Raw genomic sequence first — 20,758 nt, forward strand, 5'->3', positions numbered from 1 at the left:
ATAACACACACACACACACACACACATAATGTCTATCATAGGAGGAATCGTACATTTTTTGACAACTCCCAGGGGCCAACTGTAGTGTTAAGGTCAGAAACTCATCGGAGGATATTTACTGTTAAACCCTAGGGAAACAAAATAAAAAGAAATATCATATAACTCACTTTTGAAAGCTACCAGTACATGAAATATGTCCATTATCCAAGAACAAACTTAGATACGGTTTGCTCTTTCCTGAGCCCTATTATACATAGATAAAACAGAGCTATTTATTTAGTATTCGGGTTATAAACCATAGAATGAGTAAGCCCTTAATCATTTTTGTTTTCAGATACTTAAGGATTTCTAAGAAGGTGAAATAAGGACATTTGCTGTATTAAGGGACAGAGGGGGACACAGTCTATAAAGTATTCACACACAGAGGGACCATTTTGCAAAGATGCTAAGCATTTTCATATCCCAGTGGGAATTGAAGATCCACAGCACTTAATGGGCAGTGCTCAACTTCTTGCAGAATCAGGCTCATAAAAACTGCAGGTGGCACCATTTAAACAGTGCACTTGTGAATTGTTTGCTTTAGTCTCTATTTCTTTCTTAGTATGTAGGATGATAGTTGCCACTGCAGTATCATTTTGTCATAGTATAATTCCCAAATCTGGACCTTAGCGTCCCAAATATGGGTACTAGCATGAATTCCCCTAAGCTTAATTACCAGCTTAGATCCTGTAATGCTGCCACCAATCAGGACTTAGAGTAGAGCGCCTGATAGACTCTGGTCTCCCCCAAAACCTTCCCTGGGGACCCCAAGATCCAAATTCCTTGAGTCTCACAACAAAGGGGAATAAACCATATCCCTTCCCCCTCCTTTCTTCCTCCCAGCTCTTTCCCGCCCTGGGTACACTAGGAAATCACCGTGATTCAACTCCTTGAATCACCACACAGAGAGGAATGATACCTTCCCCCAGAGGCAATCCAGATTCAAGCTCCGTGAATCTAAAACAAAGGGATTCCCCCTTCTCCCCTCCCTCCCTGTTAAGTACAGACTCAATTCCCTTGAGCCTCAACAAGGGGAAAAAATCAGACAGGCCTTAAAAGCAAAACTTTTAATAACAAGAAAGAAAAAAAGTAAAAGGTCTATCTCTGCAATTTAGATGGTAAAAAGTTACAGGGTCTGTCAGCTTAGAGAAACTAAAAAGAAGCCTCCCCCCAGCAAATACAATTTAAAATACTTCCAGCAAACTACACAATTGCAAGTAAAGGAAAACAAATAAAAAGACTATACCGCCTTTCTACATTTGTACTCACAAAATTGGAATAGATGATTAGAGAGCCTGTAGGTACATGTGGTCACTCTCAGAGCCCAGAGAGAACAAAGCCAAACCCAAAAACATACACAAAGGCTTCCTCCACTGAGATTTGAAAGTATCTTGTCTCCTGATTGGTCCTCTGGTCAGGTGTTGCAGGTCACTGTTTGTTAACCCTTTACAGGTGAAAGAGACATTAACCCTTAGCTATCTGTTTATGACACCACTGCGGTATCATTTTAGTGCTGTTTTATTAAGCCCCACACATAGTGTGTCTGCTAGAAGTAACCACTAAAAAGTATGTAGAATTCAGCAAGGGCAGTCAGGTATAAAAAAAAGAAAAGAGAAAAAGACTTTAAAGCCTTAAGAAGGGAAGGGGGTGCTGAGGTGTGGATGAGAATAAGAGGTCAGTTACACTACCAGGATCCCGGAAGCAGGAAACCAAGAGCGAGCTAAAGAAGCATGATCTAAAAGTCCAGAGAGCTATAGCCTTGTGAGTTCCCGCTTTTATAACCAAAAGCAACAATCTCCTTTAGTCAGCAAAGGCAGTAATTGCATTGGATGGCTCTTTGCAGACTCTATAAGAGAACTAGTGCTGCCACCTCGTGTTCTTTTTCAGTAATATTACCATAGAAGAAAGTGGACTGCATTGAACTGTGGATTTTTGCGTGATTACCAACCGCAGTTTCTGTCCTCCTAACCCTGAGATGTAAATTACAAAATAAACTACCAGTCTTTTTTAACAGAATATCCACAGGAGACAAAATGGAGACTGAGGGACAAATTCTGTTCTCATTTACACTGGAGTTGATGTGAATTAACTCCATTGGCTTCATTTGAATCACTCTAGATCTACACTAGTGTGATTAAGAGCATAGTCTGACCCCATTCTTTTAAATTAGAGGCAATTGTGTTTGTTTGTTTTTTATTAAAACCAGCTCTGTCCTGTTTTGCATATTGTTTAGCCAGAATTTCTTTTCTGTCCTAAAACCTTTAAAAAAAAAATCTTACAGGTTTAATTAGGACAGCTCTAATGAACATGGACAGAGAAGCAAAAGACTATTATGAAGTGATTATCCAGGCCAAGGATATGGGTGGACAGCTGGGAGGATTAGCTGGGACAACCACAGTCAACATCACCCTCTCTGATGTCAATGACAATCCACCCAGATTTCCACAGAGTGAGTATCTGCTGCATTACAGTGTTACTGAAAAGGGAAGATGGGTTGAAATACTTGCATGATGAATATCTGCACTTACTTTGATCTTTTCAAATGGAATCAATCCATGACTAGAGTAGGGCACAACACAATTTTCCTATCCCCCTGAGCATTTTTTAAATGTTTTACTGTCTCAAAACAGGATGAAAAGTTAAAATCTCAAAAAAATTCTGAGAACTGATGATCCAAAACAAATATCAGATCTTGTTATTGTTTCAGTAATTTCAAAACATGTATTGATTTAGATATTTTAAAGTCTTATTTTAATGAAAAGGTTTTTTTCAAATTGAAAAACTAAACTTTTTGTTTAGAAAATGTCAAAGCATCCCATTTTGACATTTCAAAATTTTTCAAAAAGAAGTTTTAATCAAAATATTTGTCAAAACAGACCCTTTCCTGCAAACAGTTTTAGTTTAGACAAATTGACATTTTCCAAGCCAAAAAATAAAAAAAATCTCGACCAGCTGTATTCCTGACCCCGCCCCCCTTTTTAAACCTATTTATTTTTGGTTTTTATGGTTTTGTTTTTCCTTCTTAAATTTAGGAAATCAGGGGCATTCCTTTATCCCTAGATTAGATACTGCAGGCCTTTGGCAAGTGGGTTTCCATGTACTACTTTGTTTTCACATCTTTAGCATGGAAGGATGTCTGTCTCAAGGGTTGGGAGGAGGAGAGAGAAAGGGATTGAATTCAGCAATTCAGTTTAGTCTCTCCTCTTTATGAGAGAGTCTGTTGTTTGTGCTGCATAGTATGGAATAGTTTTGCATGCAGACTGTTCCCCAGTGAAAATTCAATTGAACTCACCAAAAGATTATTTAAAGTCTAAGACGTGATGATTTCAAAAAGGTTAGTTTGGATTTACACCAGTGTAACTCAAAGCAAGATTTGGCTCTTTATGCCCTTCTCTAAATGCATCCCCTAATGGCCTGATCCTAAGCAAAGTCCATTGAAGACTCCCTTTAACTTTAGACTAACAGTCTGATATTTTAGTTATTTTTAATGTTTTCAACACTTTTGTCTGTTCCTTTTCTCTTTCTCCCTTTACATACCTTGATTTGCTAAAACCGAACTAAACTGAGAGCACCCTCCAGCAATACCATCACTGCATATTGCTGTTAATTTTCTTCCTCCTCTTCTCTTTGTTAAAGTCTGACTTGATGCATGTTATTGATGTTATTTCTATTTTTAAAACAACATCAAGTGGAGAGACTTGGTGTCAATCCTATGAATTAGGAAAAATGGTAATAAATGACATCAAGCCTCATCATTGATGCTGTCCTTTACAATAGAGTTAAATAAATGGTATAGTTAAGAGAGATTGTTCAAGCATGGAGCTGAGCTAGGATGGCAGATAATATCATAAGCACAGTATTTGTGCTTTTTTTTTTTAAACTACTTTATTAAATTGCAGTTCTCTCTTTCCCCAGGCCTACTGTTAAAGCAGATCAGTTATGCACTAATTCTGCACTCATTTCATTTTGAGTTGCCATTGGAAGCACTGGTGTTTTGATGAAAATCACTTAAATATGCCCCAACAGGCCCCTTACTGAAATTCAGCAAGGCAAATCCATATTAGTGATGGCTTCCTAAATGGAGATGACCCTTTGCTTTTCAGCCTGGAAAAAAGAACCTTTAACTGGACCTCTCTTCAGACTGCTGGATTTGTTGACTGTGGCCAGTCCTCTGAATTCCTGTACAGTTTTTGTTCCAGTCATGTTTTTTTCCCCCTCCACTTCTCTTGCCAGAACATTATCAGATGAGTGTGCTGGAGTCCGCTCCAGTCAGCTCCACTGTGGGCCGTGTTGTTGCTAAAGACCTGGATGAAGGCATTAATGCTGACATGAAATACAGCTTTGTAGATGGAGATGGACTGGATGTCTTTGACATTAACACTGATCCTAATTACCAAGTTGGCATCATAACTGTGAGAAAGGTAGTAAGTTTTCTTTTTATATCCATTTATACAGCTAATAGTTCCGGTTACATTTCATGGGTGCAATATTCTGTTATAGCTACTGTAACTTGGTTCCCATTACATGACAATAGCTTCTTTCCTGTTATGAAGCACCATTTCATTAACACTCTTTGCTAAAATATGAAAACAGGCTGTATTCTCAGGAAAAAACCTTAAAAAGAGGGTAGTGTGATATAAATAAATATGCACATAAATGTCCCTGTTCAGTATTTATCCATGTAAATAACCTTTGTAGCTTAATTACACAACAGTGTGAGTGATCTGATCAATATTTGCGTTTGAACTGTAGACATTTTTCATGCTGGTGTTCCATAAACAATAATAAAGCAAGCCGAAGAATTATTTATAAACCAATAAAAACCAGGCAGTTTTTTTAATTGCTTCTTGAAGATCCATAAATGCTAATTAGCTTAGAAGAAGCTCTACTTTAAAATGGCAGCTGTGAAATTGCTAGTATTTTGTACCACAGGCTACACAGAAAGGAATATAGTATTTTGCTTAGAGTATCTCCTGCAGGATATTTATTCTATAATTTTATATAAATGTTAGTTGTTGAACTCTCTTCCTAGATCAGGGGTAGGCAACCTATGGCACGGGTGCCAAAGGCGGCACACAAGCTGATTTTCAGTGGCACTCACACTGCCAAGGTCCTGGCCACCACAAGTCCGGGGCGCTCTGCATTTTAATTTAATTTTAAATGAAGCTTCTTAAACATTTTTAAAGCCTTATTTACTTTACATACAACAATAGTTTAGTTATATATTATAGACTTATAGAAAGAGACCTTCTAAAAACATTAAAATGTATTACTGGCACACGAAACCTTAAATTGGAGTGAATAAATGAAGACTTGGCACAGCACTTCTGAAAGGTTGCCTACCCCTGTTCTAGATTCTGAAGCTATTGTTATATCTTTTCCTAGGCATATCTAGTGCACGCATAATGAAATACAGTCTCTGTTTAAATAGCCTGAGCCAAAATCATCCACTAAAATGGACTGACACAGAGGATGGATTTGATCCTCTACCTTTCCAGATTACTGTACCCCTTTCAGGAGTCTGATTTGTCTTGAGTTCCCCACATTTCACCTCACTTAAAAACTACTCGCTTACAAAATCAGACACAAAAAATACAAAATTGACACAGCACACTATTACTGAAAATAATAATATAATAATAAATTGATTGGAATATAAATATTGTATTTACATTTCAGTATATAATGTCTATTGAGCAGTATAAACAAGTCATCGTATGAAATTTTAGTTTGTATTGACTTTGCTAGTGCTTTATACATAGTCTGTTGTAAAACTAGGCAAATATATAGATGAGTTGATGCACCCCCTGGAAGACTTCTGCGTACGTCCAACTGAGAACCACTACTTTAGTTCTTTAGGCCAAGGTTCAGCAAAGCATTTAAGCATAATTATGCAGTACTATAAAAGATGCATTCTAGAACATACAGAATGAGAAGACTATCTAACACCAACACAGTAAGGTACTCTCATTCTAGGCTACCAGAGTTTATATGCTTGCAAAACTGTGTGTGCCTATGGTATTTTATAAGATGATTCATTTGTGTATAGCCACACTCCATTTTGGAAAAGTTCTCATTCAGATCAAGATTTCAAACCCCCAAGGGCTGCAGAAGTGACAGACTGTGTATTTTGCTTGTTCTGTAGAGCTATAAAGTTTGTACCCAGAATTCAGCTCTGTATTTTTGTTTTGGACCCATCTCTACTAAACAGAATCTAGTCAGTCTATAGTAACAAACAAACAAACAAACAAAGGATTTAGTTTTCCTGTCACACTATTAACAGACTCAAAGGCTAACATATCTGTAGTGCAACCTAAACTTTGGAGTCAAATAAATAGAAATTTCATGAGGTCAAGTGAGTCCAGTGTCTGAGGCAAAGGATTGGGAGCTAAAAAAATCTTAAACTGTTGTAATGCAGACAGCCACTGATGCATGCAGAGACACTGAACAAGTGTGCATCAATCCAGCTGTAAAACTGGATTTAAAAGTAGCTATGGGTAAATCTCAAAAAGTCTGGAGTGCCAATTCAATCTGGATAATTTCTCAAATGTACTAAAATTTAGCTGAACTTCTTCAATATGTAAAACTGATCTGGAAATCATGTTAGAATAGTCATTCTTTCTGGCCCTAGAACTTCACTAAAAACCAGATGATCCATATGAATAGAGAAAAGGGCCAAATCCTAATATCCTTGTTTAAACCTTTACTTAGCAAAATTACCATTGGCTTCAATTGGAGTTTTGCCAAATAAAGACTGTGTGACCAGGCCTAAGTAATTTGCTACTTGATACAACAGTGATGAGCAGCAATTAAATAACTAGACAATGGAGCTAGTCACTAGTGTAAGATCACAGGGTTTGCAGGACTCCTGGAATTAGCTCCATGACACTTTGATCTAAAAGCCACCTGGGGCACAGCTTCTCACCAGCTATCTTCCCCTTATCTGACTGCTCCTTCCCCATCCTACCTCCTACTGGCTTGCTAGTAGATAGCTTGAGTCAGCAAATAATATAATACTTTGTATTTCTATCGCACCTTCCATGCAAAAACCCCAAAGCATTTCAAACTTTAGTGAGTTCAACATCTCTAAGTAGGTGGATCTATCTTCTCAGCTGGAAAGCAGAGCTCCTGGCTCTGACTCCCCTTGTGTGAGAAAGTAGTTCTGCTTTGAGTAGTGTCCCTCTGGATGCTCCACTGTAGGTGTACGTGTGCGCTTGCGCCTCTGATCAGAGATTTTTGGTAGCAGTGTCCGTTGAGCCTGCCCATGTGCTCTCCCTTGAAGCTCTCTAGCACTATGTGGGCAAACCCCGCTCATTTCCTTCTCCACCACCTCGAACAGAGTGAGCAGATGGAGTGAGCAGTCATCCCTTCCTTATCTGTGTCATTAGCATAAGAAGTTGTTTTTGTTTCTTTTGTTCTACTTAATCGTTAGTGTTTCCTTTTTTTTTACTCCTTTGGGATTAAAAAAAAGAGAGAGAGAGAAGAGAAAGAAAGAAAAAATGTTTTAGTTTCCTGCCCTGTCCGGGGGCATTTCCCACCACCCCTCCTGCCTGTGTTTAGTACACTCTGTTTTTTCAGTTTAAAAAAAAGAAGGAAAAGAGGAGTAAAGTTGACTTTTTTTCTGCATTCCTCACTGCAGAGGATGATAGTCCCCCATGCCCAGCTCTCCCTGCTCCAAGAGGTGCCTCTCCTGCAAGGACTTGATTCCTGTAATGGCCAGATGCACTCACAGAAGTGCTTCCCCTGCCACAGCTAAAGCAGCCTTCTCGCGGGAACTCAAAGCTGAAGTTAAAACTCCCCCTTATGGAGAAGGCATTTCAGTCTCCAGGGGGACTCCAGTGCTGACCTCGGATCAAAGGGCATACAGTCATGGGAAAAAACAGCAGACGTCCCCAGAAAAGGCTCATTAAAAGGGCTCCAAGTAGTTGGCCAGCCAGAGGAGCTCCCCAGTGCGGCCACCTGGGTACTGATGGCACCAGTAGCATGGTACCCAGAAGGAGGCCTCCACTATGAGCTCTGCTGTGTGGCACCGGCTGGCAGCACCACCTGGAGAAGCCAGGGGCTCTGGCAGTCAGGCTCTGAGGCAATGGTACCACTCCCTAAGGAGACAGACAATTACCACACTCTCTCTAAAAGAACGTCACAGAGAAACCTTTTGGTACCAGGTGTGACAAAACTCCCATCTAAGGAGTGCTCTGCACCTTCCCAACTATCAGTACTGACAACATACCACACGCACACCTCTACAGGACCAAGTGAGCCCATGGTACCACATGAGCTCTGGTACTCTGGAGACCCATGACCCTGGTACCCAGGGAAAGACAATTAAAGTACCATCTCTAAAATAGTGGCATCGACAAAACTTCTGTACTGGGTGTAACAAAACTCTCATCTAGGGAGTGCTCTCAACCATCGGTACAAACAAAGTACCATGAACACTCCTCCGTGGTACCAAGTGAGCACAGGGTACTCCAGAGTCTCTAGTACCCTAGAGACCTGATGGTTGGTGAAGAACCGCAATCCCCATTACTCAGTACCAGAGCCCCGGTACCAAGCACCTCCTGGCACTTGGAATCACTCTTGGCACCAGGCCATGTACCGCCAATACTCCAGTCAGTGCCACCCTTACCCAGTGATGAGTGTGACAGTGGCTAGGAGAAGGTCATTTCCCTGGCCCCTCATTGTGGCCCACAGTTACAATACAAGGGTCCTCCCCAGTTCTACTGAGCCAACCCACAAACCCTGGGGTAAGCCCACCGCCCATGCCCACCCTCCTTCCCCCACTCTCCCATGGCTATATTGCAATCCTTGGGTAATGTGTACACACATGTCGCAGCCATCCAGTGTTGCTCAGAGAGAGTCCACCAACTGGTCTTCTACAGCCTGGCTGTCCAGAGCCCCTGACCCAGGGGAGGAGGAAGCTTTTTCAGAACAGGAAGGAGGACTTGAAGCTACCCCTCTAGCACACTTCTCCTCATCTCCACCAGATGAGGCTGTACTGCTCCCCCACCCATCACTGTACTCAGAGAGTAGTTATTAATGGCTCCCAATCCTGCTGGAAAGGTGTAACAAGTGGGGTTCTGCAGCAATCTGTTTTGGGACCGGCTCTGTTGAGTATCAACGACATACAGATTGGCATAGAAATTACGCTTAAGTTTGCAGATACCACCAAACTGGGAAGGATTGCAACTGCTTTGGAGGATAGGGTCATAATTCAAAATGATCTGGACAAATTGGAGATATGGTCTGAGGTAAACAGGATGAAGTTTAATAAAGACAAATGCAAAGTGCTCCACTTAGGAAGGAACAATCAGTTTTACACATACAGAATGAGAAGAGACTGTCAAGGAAGGAGTACAGCAGAAAGGGATCTAGGGGTTATAGTGGACCACAAGCTAAATATGAGTCAACAGCGTTATGCTGTTGCAAAAAAAGCAAACATGATTCTAGGATGCATTAACAAGTGTGTTATGAGCAAGACATGAGAAGTCATTCTTCCGCTCTACTCTACGCTGGTTAGGCCTCAACTGAAGTATTGCATCCAGTTCTGGATACCACATTTCAAGAAAGATGTGGAGAAATTGGAGCAACAAGAATGATTAAGGGTCTAGAGAACATGACCTATGAAGGAAGACTGAAAGAATTGGGTTTGTTTAGTTTGGAAAAGAGAAGACTGAGAGGGGACATGATAGCAGTTTTCAGGTATCTAAAAGGTTGTCATAAGGAGGAGGGAGAAAACTTGTTCATCTTAGCCTCTAAGGACAGAACAAGAAGCAATGGGCTTAAACTGCAGCAAGGGAGGTTTAGGTTGGACATTAGGAAAAAGTTCCTAACTGTCAAGGTGGTTAAACACTGGAATAAATTGCCTAGGGAGGTTGTGGAATCTCCACCTCTGGAGCTATTTAAGAATAGCTTAGATAAATGACTAACAGGGATGGTCTAGACAGTATTTGGTCTGCCATGAGGGCAGGGGACTGGACTCGATAACCTCTCGAGGTCCCTTCCAGTCCTAGAATCTATGAATCTATGATTTAAAGAACTTTCTGGATCTTACCGAGAGGGTGGCAGATGAGATGCAGATTCCCCTTCACAAGGTGGCAGATAAATACACATCACAAGTTGGTGGATATGTTGCACACCACCTCCTCATCCAGAATCGCCCTCCCAGTTAATGAGGCTATTCTAGATCCTACCAAAGTCATCTGGCAGACACCAGCCTCCATCGCACCATCCTGCAACAGAGCCAAAAATAAAAATAATTAAAAAGAAAATACTACATCCCTCCCACAGAGACAGATTTTGTTTCAACATCCACAGCCCAACTCCATCATAGTGGACGGGGCCCTCTTGTTTGCCTTTTCCCAGTTTCCTCTTCTATCCAAGGTCCTGTTGAAAATTAAATGAGACAAAGCGAGTTATTCTGACTGCTCCTCCTGGACATGACAAGTCTGGCTCCCTTACTTGACTGTAGCAGGCTGCTGATGGAGAAGCACCTAATTAGCCTCTTCCCAATCAAGGGAACAGATTGGGGCTGATGGAAAAGGCCTGATGCTGGCCTGAAGATTGGCAACATCTGCTGGCCTGACATGCCAAGGGCTATAAAGGCTGGGAAGGAGCCAGAAAGCAGGGAGGCAGCAAGGAAGAAGTCAGGGAGGAAGCTGGAAGCCTCCTACCTGAAAGCTGACTCTGCCTGTAAAGGAGGTAAACAAACCTGTAAAGCTTGTATATAGATGGACACTGGTGGTGGGACAATGATAAGTAAATAAAGACATGGGTGTTGCACAACCCTGAAGCCTCTCCAAACTTATTGGGGTGGGCAAGTGGGCCCCAGGAAGAGGGGAGGGGTCATGAACCCTGTTACACTGACACAAATGGCAATATGCCCTCCTGTTCCTCTTCGGCCCATTCCTCACCTGCTCTTTCAATACAATGGGCTGATCCTTCACCCCAACCTGCAGGTCCTCTGCCTCCAGGCTTGGCTCCTTCTTAGTTCCCAAGCTTAGAGGCAGAATGCTCTGATGAGCTGAAAGACATGTTGCTACACAGCCAAAAGTTGATGACTTGACATAGTTACCTAAACACATAGACCCAACCTCATCTTCCCTCTCTCTGATTTTGCACTATATTTTAGACCTCAAGAGGTCAAAACTCTAACTCAGCTCCCTTAAGGTACATCTCATGTGAAAATTGCTTTCCACTGCCAGGTAGACAGATAATTGATGTTTGCTCACCCATTGATGTGTAGATTCCTTAAGGGCCTTGGGAATCTCTTCCCGCATGTGATATACCCACTCCATCCTGGGACCTTAATCTAGTTCTCAGGGCTTTGACTAGGCATCCTTTTATGTCCATGACAACTTGCTCTCTCACACCTGTCCATGAAGACAGCATTTCTAATTGCCATCACCTCAGCTAAGCACATAGGAGAAATAGCGGCCCTGATGGCACACTCACCATTCACCGCTTTTTTTTAAAAACAAAATAACTCTAAAGCCATATCCCAAGTTTCTCCCTACTTTCTCTGCACTTTCCATATGAATCAATAGATCCATCTTCCTGTTTTTTTCCCAAAACCACACTATGACAACAGGGAGATGATTCTGCGTATACTAGATGTTAGAAGGACACTAGCATTCTATTTGGACAGGACTAAGGACTTTAGGAAATCCCCTAAACTCTTCCTTTTGACCACAGAAGGATCCAAAATCTCTGAGATATGAGTTCAAAGACTATCCAAATGGGTCTCTGGTTGCATTAATCATGGTTATCAAGGGTGCAACCTGGTGCAGTCCAGAGTCCATATGCATGCCATGAGGTCAATTTCTACCTCGGTCACCATTCCTATCTCAGTAATCTGTAGAGCAGTGACTTGGGCCTCAGCCCATATTTTCACAGAACATTATGCGATCACTGAAGATTTGGCCCCCAATGCCATCTTTGACTCCACAGTGCTCTTTGTAGTAACAGACTCCACTCCAAAGTCCCATACTCCAGTGGTGGCTACTGCTCAGGAATCACCTACAGGGACACTACCTGAAGAAGAGGAGGAAGTTACTCACTTTGTGCAGTAACAATGGTTCTTCGACATGTGTCCACCTGTGAGTGCTCCACAACCCGCCCTCCACCCTTCTACTTCAGAGTTCTCTATAGGGCTCTGTGGTGGAGAAAGAAGAGAGGGGGGGTTCGCCCATGCAGTGCTAGATAGTCTTGAGGCAGACCACGAGGAAGGGAGAGCACATGCGCGGGCTCAACTGTCATTGCTCCCAAAAATCTCCGATTAGAGGCGCAGGGGCGCACATGCACCTAGGGTGGAGCACCCATAGGGGGACACATCTCAAAGAACCATCGGTACTTCACAAGTTGAGTAACTTCCTCTTCTGGTTGCCACAAACTGTCTTAGCAGAGAGTAGCAATTACAGCAAACTACTGACTTCCACCTTGTTGTGGGGGGCACAAGTGCACAATGATCTCTGCTGTCTAAAGGTCTGGGAGAACTTCTGCCATTTATGCTGTGTGCTCCCACATACCTACCACAACTGGCCTTCCCCTTCATTCTCCTTGAATACACTCCAGTGCAAAACACTCAGGCCTGCTTCCCAGTTGCCCTGCCACCCAACCCTCTTGCAATCCCACTACCCATCTAATTTCATTCAGTTGTCAAAAAGAAAAGAATGACGAAGATTGAAAGTCAGTAGTGCTCCTAGAGGTTGGGAATAGATGTGCAAGCCTCAATCAGCTTCAGCTCCATAGTGAATTAAGTGGGTTAATGATCTGCTCTATGCAAGGCAGTTTCATGGTTCTACGGTTACAATATACCAGGCTAAAAACCATCAAATCCATGATTTTTTGCAGCAAACTGTATGCCTCTGAAAACTGGGCAATTGCATTATAGGCACAAAGTTTGTTTTGCTTGGACTCTGCACCAATTAAGGGGATTCTACTGAGCTGTTTTCCACTGTAAAACTCCCTACATGTTAAGGGTTTGTGAACATATAGTTTTGAGAACTGCAGGAAATTAAATTGGCAGCACGGTCCCCCATAACTTTTAACTACACCTCTACCCTGATATAACGCTGTCCTCGGGAGCCAAAAAATCTTACGCGTTATAGGTGAAACCGTGTTATATCGAACTTGCTTTGATCCACCGGAGTGTGCAGCCCTGCTCCCCGGAGCGCTGCTTTACTGCGTTATATCCGAATTCGTATTTTATTGGGTCACATTATATCGGGGTAGAAGTGTATAACTTTGCAATTGCTTTTGCTTCCACTAGACTTATGGATAGCACTTGATTGGGTGAACGAGTTTCAGACCTTCAGTTGTTTCAAACAGAACCCTTCCTCTCATCACTTTAGATGTTAGGTTTTTAGTTAAATATAGAATGTTCCTGATACAATTGCCCCTTCAGGATTTATTTTCAACTAAAAATATTTAGATGCAATATTTGGCATAAAGACTGACCATGTAATAGAGATGAATCTGTGGAAAGATACTGAGATGCAGTAAAAAGGGGAGAAGCATTTATTTTAGGCACACAAGAGGCTGCAGCCTAACACACTGAATTCAACAGGCTTAACACAGTCCTTTTCTCTTCCTCAGTCCTTAAGTTTTGAGAGCAAGAAAAGCTACACTTTAAAAGTAGAAGGCACCAATCCCCACCTGGAAATGCGTTTCCTGAACCTGGGCCCCTTCCGCGACACCACGACTGTGCACATCAGTGTGGAAGATGTGGATGAGCCACCAGTGTTTGAGCCTAGCTTCTACTTTGTGGAAGTGCCTGAGGATGTGGAGATTGGAACCACCATACAAATTATTTCTGCCAGGGACCCTGATGTGACCAACAACTCAATCAGGTTTTTCATACTGTTTTTTAAGCTTTTCTTGTTATCCAGAGATTTTCTACTGTATGTCTTAGGCCAGATACTCAGCTGGTGTAAATTGAAACCCCCATTGCAGATCTGTCCTCATATTATGTTGTAGGTAATCAACTCTCTTCTCCCTTCTGTTTCAAGGCATGTTGTTACACACAACCTATCTTTGTCAACAGTTCAGCTATACAAATACATTTATAATAGAATGCATGCTAATAACATATGCCTGGACCACTCAATTATCTATTGTGACATTCAAGCTGCTTAGTTAGATATTCCCATAAGTAATAAAGGAAGGTAAACTACATTCACAGTCATGGAAGCTTCATGTCTACAATTCAGCCAGGAACCAAAAGAATGAGCTGCATGATTATCACTCTCATTTCCAGAGTGGCAGCCAAGTCTTACCAGAAAAGACCAATGTTCTTTGAGACCATATTCAGCATTGAAACTTACATAAAGTTGCAGGTTCATTGCATTTTCATAGACCAGCAAATAACCCTTAAAAGTTTCTCTGATCTATGCAAGCAGTTGCTATATTGTTTCTCTCTCCCTGTGCAAGTTCAGCTTCTCAGCTGCCTGGTTTCAGGATCTTTCCAGAAAAGCACAGCAGGAACGCTAAATGCTGAGTTGTTACAATTTTTGAAGGGACAGTGAAATCCTTATATATGGCTTTATGGGCTTCACATAGGGAGGGAACCAGGTAGACACAAAGCCTGTTCTGCTTAGCACATTATTTTCCCTTAGAAGTGCTCTTTCTAAGATGTATGCTTTCCTTTTTCCTACATCATGTCCATTGTTTCTAACTCCTAACTAGATTATGAGACTATCCTTCATTCAGCTCTGTGCTTCTCATCTTAGTCTTTCCTTCAGTATCAATCAAACTACATCATTCTACTCTCTCTGTCTCAAGGTCTTATTATTCTAATCATTTTCTGGCATCATCCACATGCTGCAGCTTTGCAGTGAAAACAAGTTCATGTGCATTTGTGAAAAAATATATCCGTAGACACAAAAGGTAGATATATGTTCATGTTTTTACTGAGGTTTTGAATTTTTCCCAGGACTTTTCAGCTAACTCAGTTGAGAATAAGCTTTTTAAGGGGGGGAAAAATACAAACAGCAAGCCAAGAACAACTACACCTCTACCGTGATATAACACGACCTGATATAACACAAATTTGGATATAACACGGTAAAGCAGTGCTCTGAGGGGGGCGGGGCTGCACACTGTGGCGGATCAAAGCAAGTTCAATAGAACACAGTTTCACCTATAACGTGGTAAGATTTTTTGGGTCCTGAGGACAGCGTTATATCAAGGTAGAGGTGTATTTACATTCAGGCACAATTAAAAATATGCTCCAGTATTTACTTACACATATTTTCTTGTATGCAGCCCCTCTTTCCTCCTGCATTGTAAATACATAGAGAGAAACAAAATACAAGTGATTTGGGTAAATAAAGATGTAAAAATCAACTATTACTCCTCTACTGCCTTGCACCTCATTTGGCCAGTTACATCGACGTCTAATGAGAGCAAAAGCAGAATGGTAGTGTTTTACACCGTCACTTTCTACTGATGTAAATGACTGCACAAGGTGCAAGGTTGGGGAGAATCTGGCCCTCGTAGTGCAAAATTTAAAGGAGGAGGAAAACATACATTCAGTGCATCAGAAATGATTCCACCAGAAACTAGGGTTTTAATCCAAAAAAAAAAATTAATCAAAAATGCCTTTTTTTTTCAAATTTGAAAATAAATTTAAAGCACCAGACCATGTTTCAGAAGGGCCCACTGAACACATGGGAATGCTGAAATCCTCTTATTCCCAGCTTCTGGCATTTGGACTCCCCCACTGAGAGACTCCGATTGTTGGAAATGTGGCTTGATTACTTGATTGACTAAGGAAGATTATTAAAACAGTACAATGGACATGAACGTGGAAAACTAGTTATTAATAGGAGACAGTGTGTGGAGAAATCAGTACAAAGCCTCCACCTGTGCTTTGTGACATCACTGATTAATGCTAAACCACTAATCAGACGGCTATATTCACTCTCAGATACTAGCTAGCCTTAAACTGTCATAGGAAAAATCTTTTTATAGACCTCATACAAGAATGATTATTATAGAAAAATACAGCAACTCTCATTCAGATTTCTGTAATAAATCTAATACCTCAAAAATCTCTATTTAAAATAGAAAAAATACCCTTTTTTCCCCTTTTCTCACTTTTTCTGGGGGAAATATTTGCTGTTTCTTTCCCAAGTGCATAGCTCCACAGTGTTTTGTATTGCCAGTGCTATACAGCAGGGGGAGGAGGGATAGCTCAGTGGTTTGAGCATTGGCTTGCTAAACCCAGGGTTGTGAATTCAATCTCTGAGGGGGCCATTTAGGGATTGGCCCTGCTTTGAGCAGGGGGTTGGACTAGATGACCTCCTGAGGTCCCTTTCAATCCTGATATTCTATGATTCTCAAAGTCGGGCCGCCGCTTGTGTAGGGAAAGCCCCTAGTGGGCCGGGCCAGTTTGTTTACCTGCCATGTCAGTTGGTTCGGCTGATCACGGCTCCCACTGGCTGCGGTTTGCCATCCCAGGCCAATGGGAGCTGCGGGAAGCAGCACAGGCCGAGGGATGTGCTGTCCAGTGGGAGCCGTGATCGGCTGAACCTGCCGACGTAGCAGGTAAACAAACTGGCCCAGCCCACCAGGGGCTTTCCCTGAAGAAGCGGCGGTCCAACTTTGAGAAGCACTGCTATACAGTCTTGCATGTTTGTTCTGCTGATTGTAAAGCAGAAAAACATTCAGAATAAAGGTCCTGATTCTGCTTCTGGTGAAGTCAGTGGATAAACTCGTATTCAATTCAATGAGAGCACTGTGGAATGGGCCAACAGTGGTGGAAATGAGTCTGAACTATAATCTAAGGAACAGTGCTTGGATTGGTGCCTGGTGATATCTTTTGAGGGAGTGTCTATCTTAGATGAATAGCTGTAATAGATTAACAGTATACATTACAGTTACACATTATACATTACACATCAGCAACCTCCAAAGACAGAAAGAGTCTACTCTAGACTTTAAGTGTGAAAATTAAAGGTATTTATCACCTACAGAAAAGCATCATAATACTGCAGAGAAAGTGGTCTTTGCTTCCAAAGGCCAAATGTTCTTTTCCACAACATAAAATGAATCTGTGGACTTCATTACTGCAGGATATCATTGATGCAAATAGAAGTCAAAAAAGGATTACACATTATTGGTTCATTGCAGACTCTCAGAGCCAGAATGCTACTGAGGGGGCAGATGAACTGCCTCCACAGCAGTGGCTGGATGCACTTCTGCACCCTATATTCCCATTGCCATCTGAGAGTTTTGGATGTGCAGAGAAATGGCAAAATTTCCACCTCTAGTAAATACATGACAACCATCAGAAGGATTGTCCCTGTGTTCCATGAAGGGTGATAATTGTGGATCAAATGTCTGAATTAAAAAAAAAAAGCCAAAATGAGTACTGTCAGACAACTCTGCTCACCACAGAGAGACACATTCCAGTGCTTGTTCCTAACATCCAAACTAACATGGTTACTATACTGGTACAGTCAAAATAGTTCAATCTGTTGCACGGACACCTTTATACTAATATAAAAGTGCTTATACCAGCATATCTTATTCCTGTACAGGACAGGAAATAACTATACTAGTACAAGGTACCTTTATCCTGGTATAATTGCATCCCCAGTAAGGGTTGTACTAGTATAACTATCTCAGTAACGGACTCCCACCCCAACTAGTTAGTTAGGCAGTACAGCATTCAACATAGTCTGTGGTGAACTGTGCATTACATTCCCTACCCTCCAGCTTCAAACTATTAGTGTTCCCTGTGAATGGAGGCCAACACTGAACTATTTATCAGTTAGTGAAGGCTCCAATCCTTACCTACTGAAGTCAATGGAAACAGGAGCAGGTCCTAGATGAATACAGTTATGTTCTGTATGATAGTTGGTGAGGTACTTTAGTGGCTCAAAGTTGGGCAACTGGGCAACAAAATGGGAGATTAAATTCAGCGTTGATAAATGCAGAGTAATGCACGTTGGAAAACATAATCCCGATTTTTTATATATATGTATGAATATGAAATGATGGAGTCTAAACTAGCTGTTAATACTTAAGAATGATATCTAGGAGTCATTGTGGATAGTTCTCTGAAACCATCCCCTCAATGTGCAGTGGCAGTCAGGAAAGCTAATAATGTTGGGAATCATTAGGAAAAAGATAGATAAGACAGAAAATATCCTGTTCCCTCTATATAAATCCATGGTAGGCCAACATCTTGAATATTGCGTGCAGATGTGGTCGTCCCATCTCAGAAAAGATATTTGAATTGGAAAAGGAACAGAAAAGGGCAACCAAAATCCTCCGTTTGAGGAGAGATTAATAAGATTGGGACTTGTCAGCTTGGAAAAGAGATGCCTGAGGCGGGATATGAGAGAGGTCTATAAAATCATGACTGGTATGCAGAAAAATAAATAAGTGTTATTTACTCCTTCTCATAACACAAGAATTAGGGGTCACCAAATGAAAATAATAGGCAGCAGGTTTAAAACAAACAAAAGGAAGTATTTCTTCACACAACGCACAGTCAACCTGTGGAAATCTTTGCCAGAGAATGTAGTGAAGGCCAAGACTATAACAGGGCTCAAAAAAAGAACTAGATAAATTCATCGAGGATAGGTCCATCAATGGCTATTAGCTAGGATGGGCAGGAATAGTGTCCCTGCCCTCCGTTTGCCAGAAGCCAAAATGGGCAACAGGGGATGGATCACTTGATGATTACCTGTTCTGTTCATTCCCTCTGGGACACCTGGCATTGGCCACCATTGGAAAACAGGCTGCTGGGCTAGATGGACCATTGGTCTGATCTAGTATGGCCGTTCTTATGTTCTGTATGTGCTGTATGTGCTATAACACAATGTTTCCCCAAGAGTTGCATAATATTTTTAATATGTACTTTTGCAGATATTCAATTGATAGAAGCAGTGATCCCGGAAGGTTCTTTTACGTCGACATTGCAACAGGAGCTCTGATGACTGCAAGACCTCTTGACCGGGAAGACCTTTCTTGGCACAATATCACTGTGCTGGCTGTGGAGCTGAGTAAGTTGATGGAGACTGTAGATAGATTAGAGATACAATAGGTACAGTGATAGATTATTTTCAATTAAGCAATTCAGATTTTTTTTTATTTATTGAATGGAAGTCACATTATCTGTCTGAATTGAACTTCTCACATTACAGAGTGAATATTGCATTTTAGTTTTTACACTCTTTTTTGTAAAGAGATGAGATTTGGAGGGTTACAATTAAATGCAGAGTGTTGTTTTCTCAACTCATTAGTATTCAAGTGAATTATTGTAAAGCTCTTCTTGAAATATGATTCAGTGAGAGCCGTCTCCCCAGAACAACTAGTTAACAAAAATAGATGCTTCAGTGTCTATCAGAATAGACACCAAGGCTCCTAGGGAGGAGGGAATTGGTAATAGGATGAGAGCTTTTTACCTTCTGGGTCACTGGTTCAAATCCATCCTAGGTCAGTAGAGAGCAAATGTCATTGCCATCTGCTTGCTGTTTACAGCCAAGTCATTTCGCACAAGCCACAGAAGCTGCGTGAATTGCTTTTAACAACTCCAGAACAGTTGAAATTTGCTAGGATTCTATGTTTAGTTACATACCAAAAACTCAGCCCAGATTCACCATTGTGAACTTCTAGGTGCAAAGGAGGCACTGATAGTTTTAAAATGAATCTATGAAAAACTGCAATTTTGATAGCGCTTAGCTTGGGGTACAAATGAACATGAAATTCAAAGCAGAGCTTCAGGCATCTGAGCTGAAACCTCAGTGCTTCACAAGGTTTTGTTAATGATCTCAGTCCATTTTCTTGTGGACATCACAAAATCTGCCACCACTCAGTATTAACTGGTATCTTTGTCAGCAGTCTCTCAGTTGTCCAAGAACTGATTGGATTCATCTAGAAAGATCATATCTAGGGCTACATCAAGTTTGAAACAGACTAGCTGGGCAGTTTGAATGAGTATGCACTCCTGCTATTTAGGCAGTGCCTGCTTTACAGCTGGAGTACTTCATACTCCAGGGCTCTTTAACCTGGCACCTTTTGCAATCAGTAACTTAAATGTTAAATTTAACATCCCTGTGGCAGGGAAAAATCCACAGTGGCACAACACTGTAGCATTTAATTTCAGAAAGGGGAACTACACAAAAATGAGGAGGTTAGTGAAACAGAAATTAAAAGGTACAATACCAAAAGTAAAATCCCTGCAAGCTGCGTGGGAACTTTTTAAAGACGCCATAGTAGAGGCTCAACTTAAATGTATACCCCAATTTAAAAAACAAAAGTAAGAGAACCAAAAAAGAGCCACTGTGGTTAAACAACAAAGTAAAAGAAGCAGTGAGAGGCAAAAAGGAATCCTTTAAAAAGTGGAAGATAAGTCCTAATGAGGAAAATAGAAGAGAGCATAAACTCTGGCAAATGAAGTGTAAAAATATAATTAGAAAGACCAAAAAATAATGGAAGAACATCTAGTCAAAGACTCCAAAAGTAATAACAAAGTCATTTTTAAATACATCAAAAGCAGAAAGCCTGATAAACAATCAATGGGGCCGCTGAATGATCAAGATGCTAAAGGAGCACTCAGAAACAATAAGGCTATTGTGGAGAACCTAAATGAATTATTTGCATCGGTCTTCACTGTTGAGAATGTGAGGGAGATTCCCAAACCTGAGCCATTCTTTTTGGGTGACAGATCTGAGGAACTGTCCCAAATTGAGGTGTCATTAGAGGA

The 20,758-nt window shown here is 41.3% G+C and overlaps 1 protein-coding gene across 1 annotated transcript in view; it reads left to right on the plus strand.

Annotated features, from left to right (window-relative positions):
* The window catches only part of CDH20 (cadherin 20), a 172,933-nt gene that overhangs the window by 128,660 nt on the left and 23,515 nt on the right, over positions 1-20,758 (plus strand). Inside the window, exons 5-8 of the mRNA XM_030552235.1 lie at positions 2,321-2,488; positions 4,273-4,460; positions 13,636-13,889; positions 18,919-19,055. Of these exons, the coding sequence (XP_030408095.1) occupies positions 2,321-2,488; positions 4,273-4,460; positions 13,636-13,889; positions 18,919-19,055 (747 nt within the window). The remainder of the gene's footprint in view (positions 1-2,320; positions 2,489-4,272; positions 4,461-13,635; positions 13,890-18,918; positions 19,056-20,758) is intronic.

Source organism: Gopherus evgoodei, chromosome 2, assembly GCF_007399415.2.
Source record: "Gopherus evgoodei ecotype Sinaloan lineage chromosome 2, rGopEvg1_v1.p, whole genome shotgun sequence".
Taxonomy (NCBI): domain Eukaryota; kingdom Metazoa; phylum Chordata; order Testudines; family Testudinidae; genus Gopherus; species Gopherus evgoodei.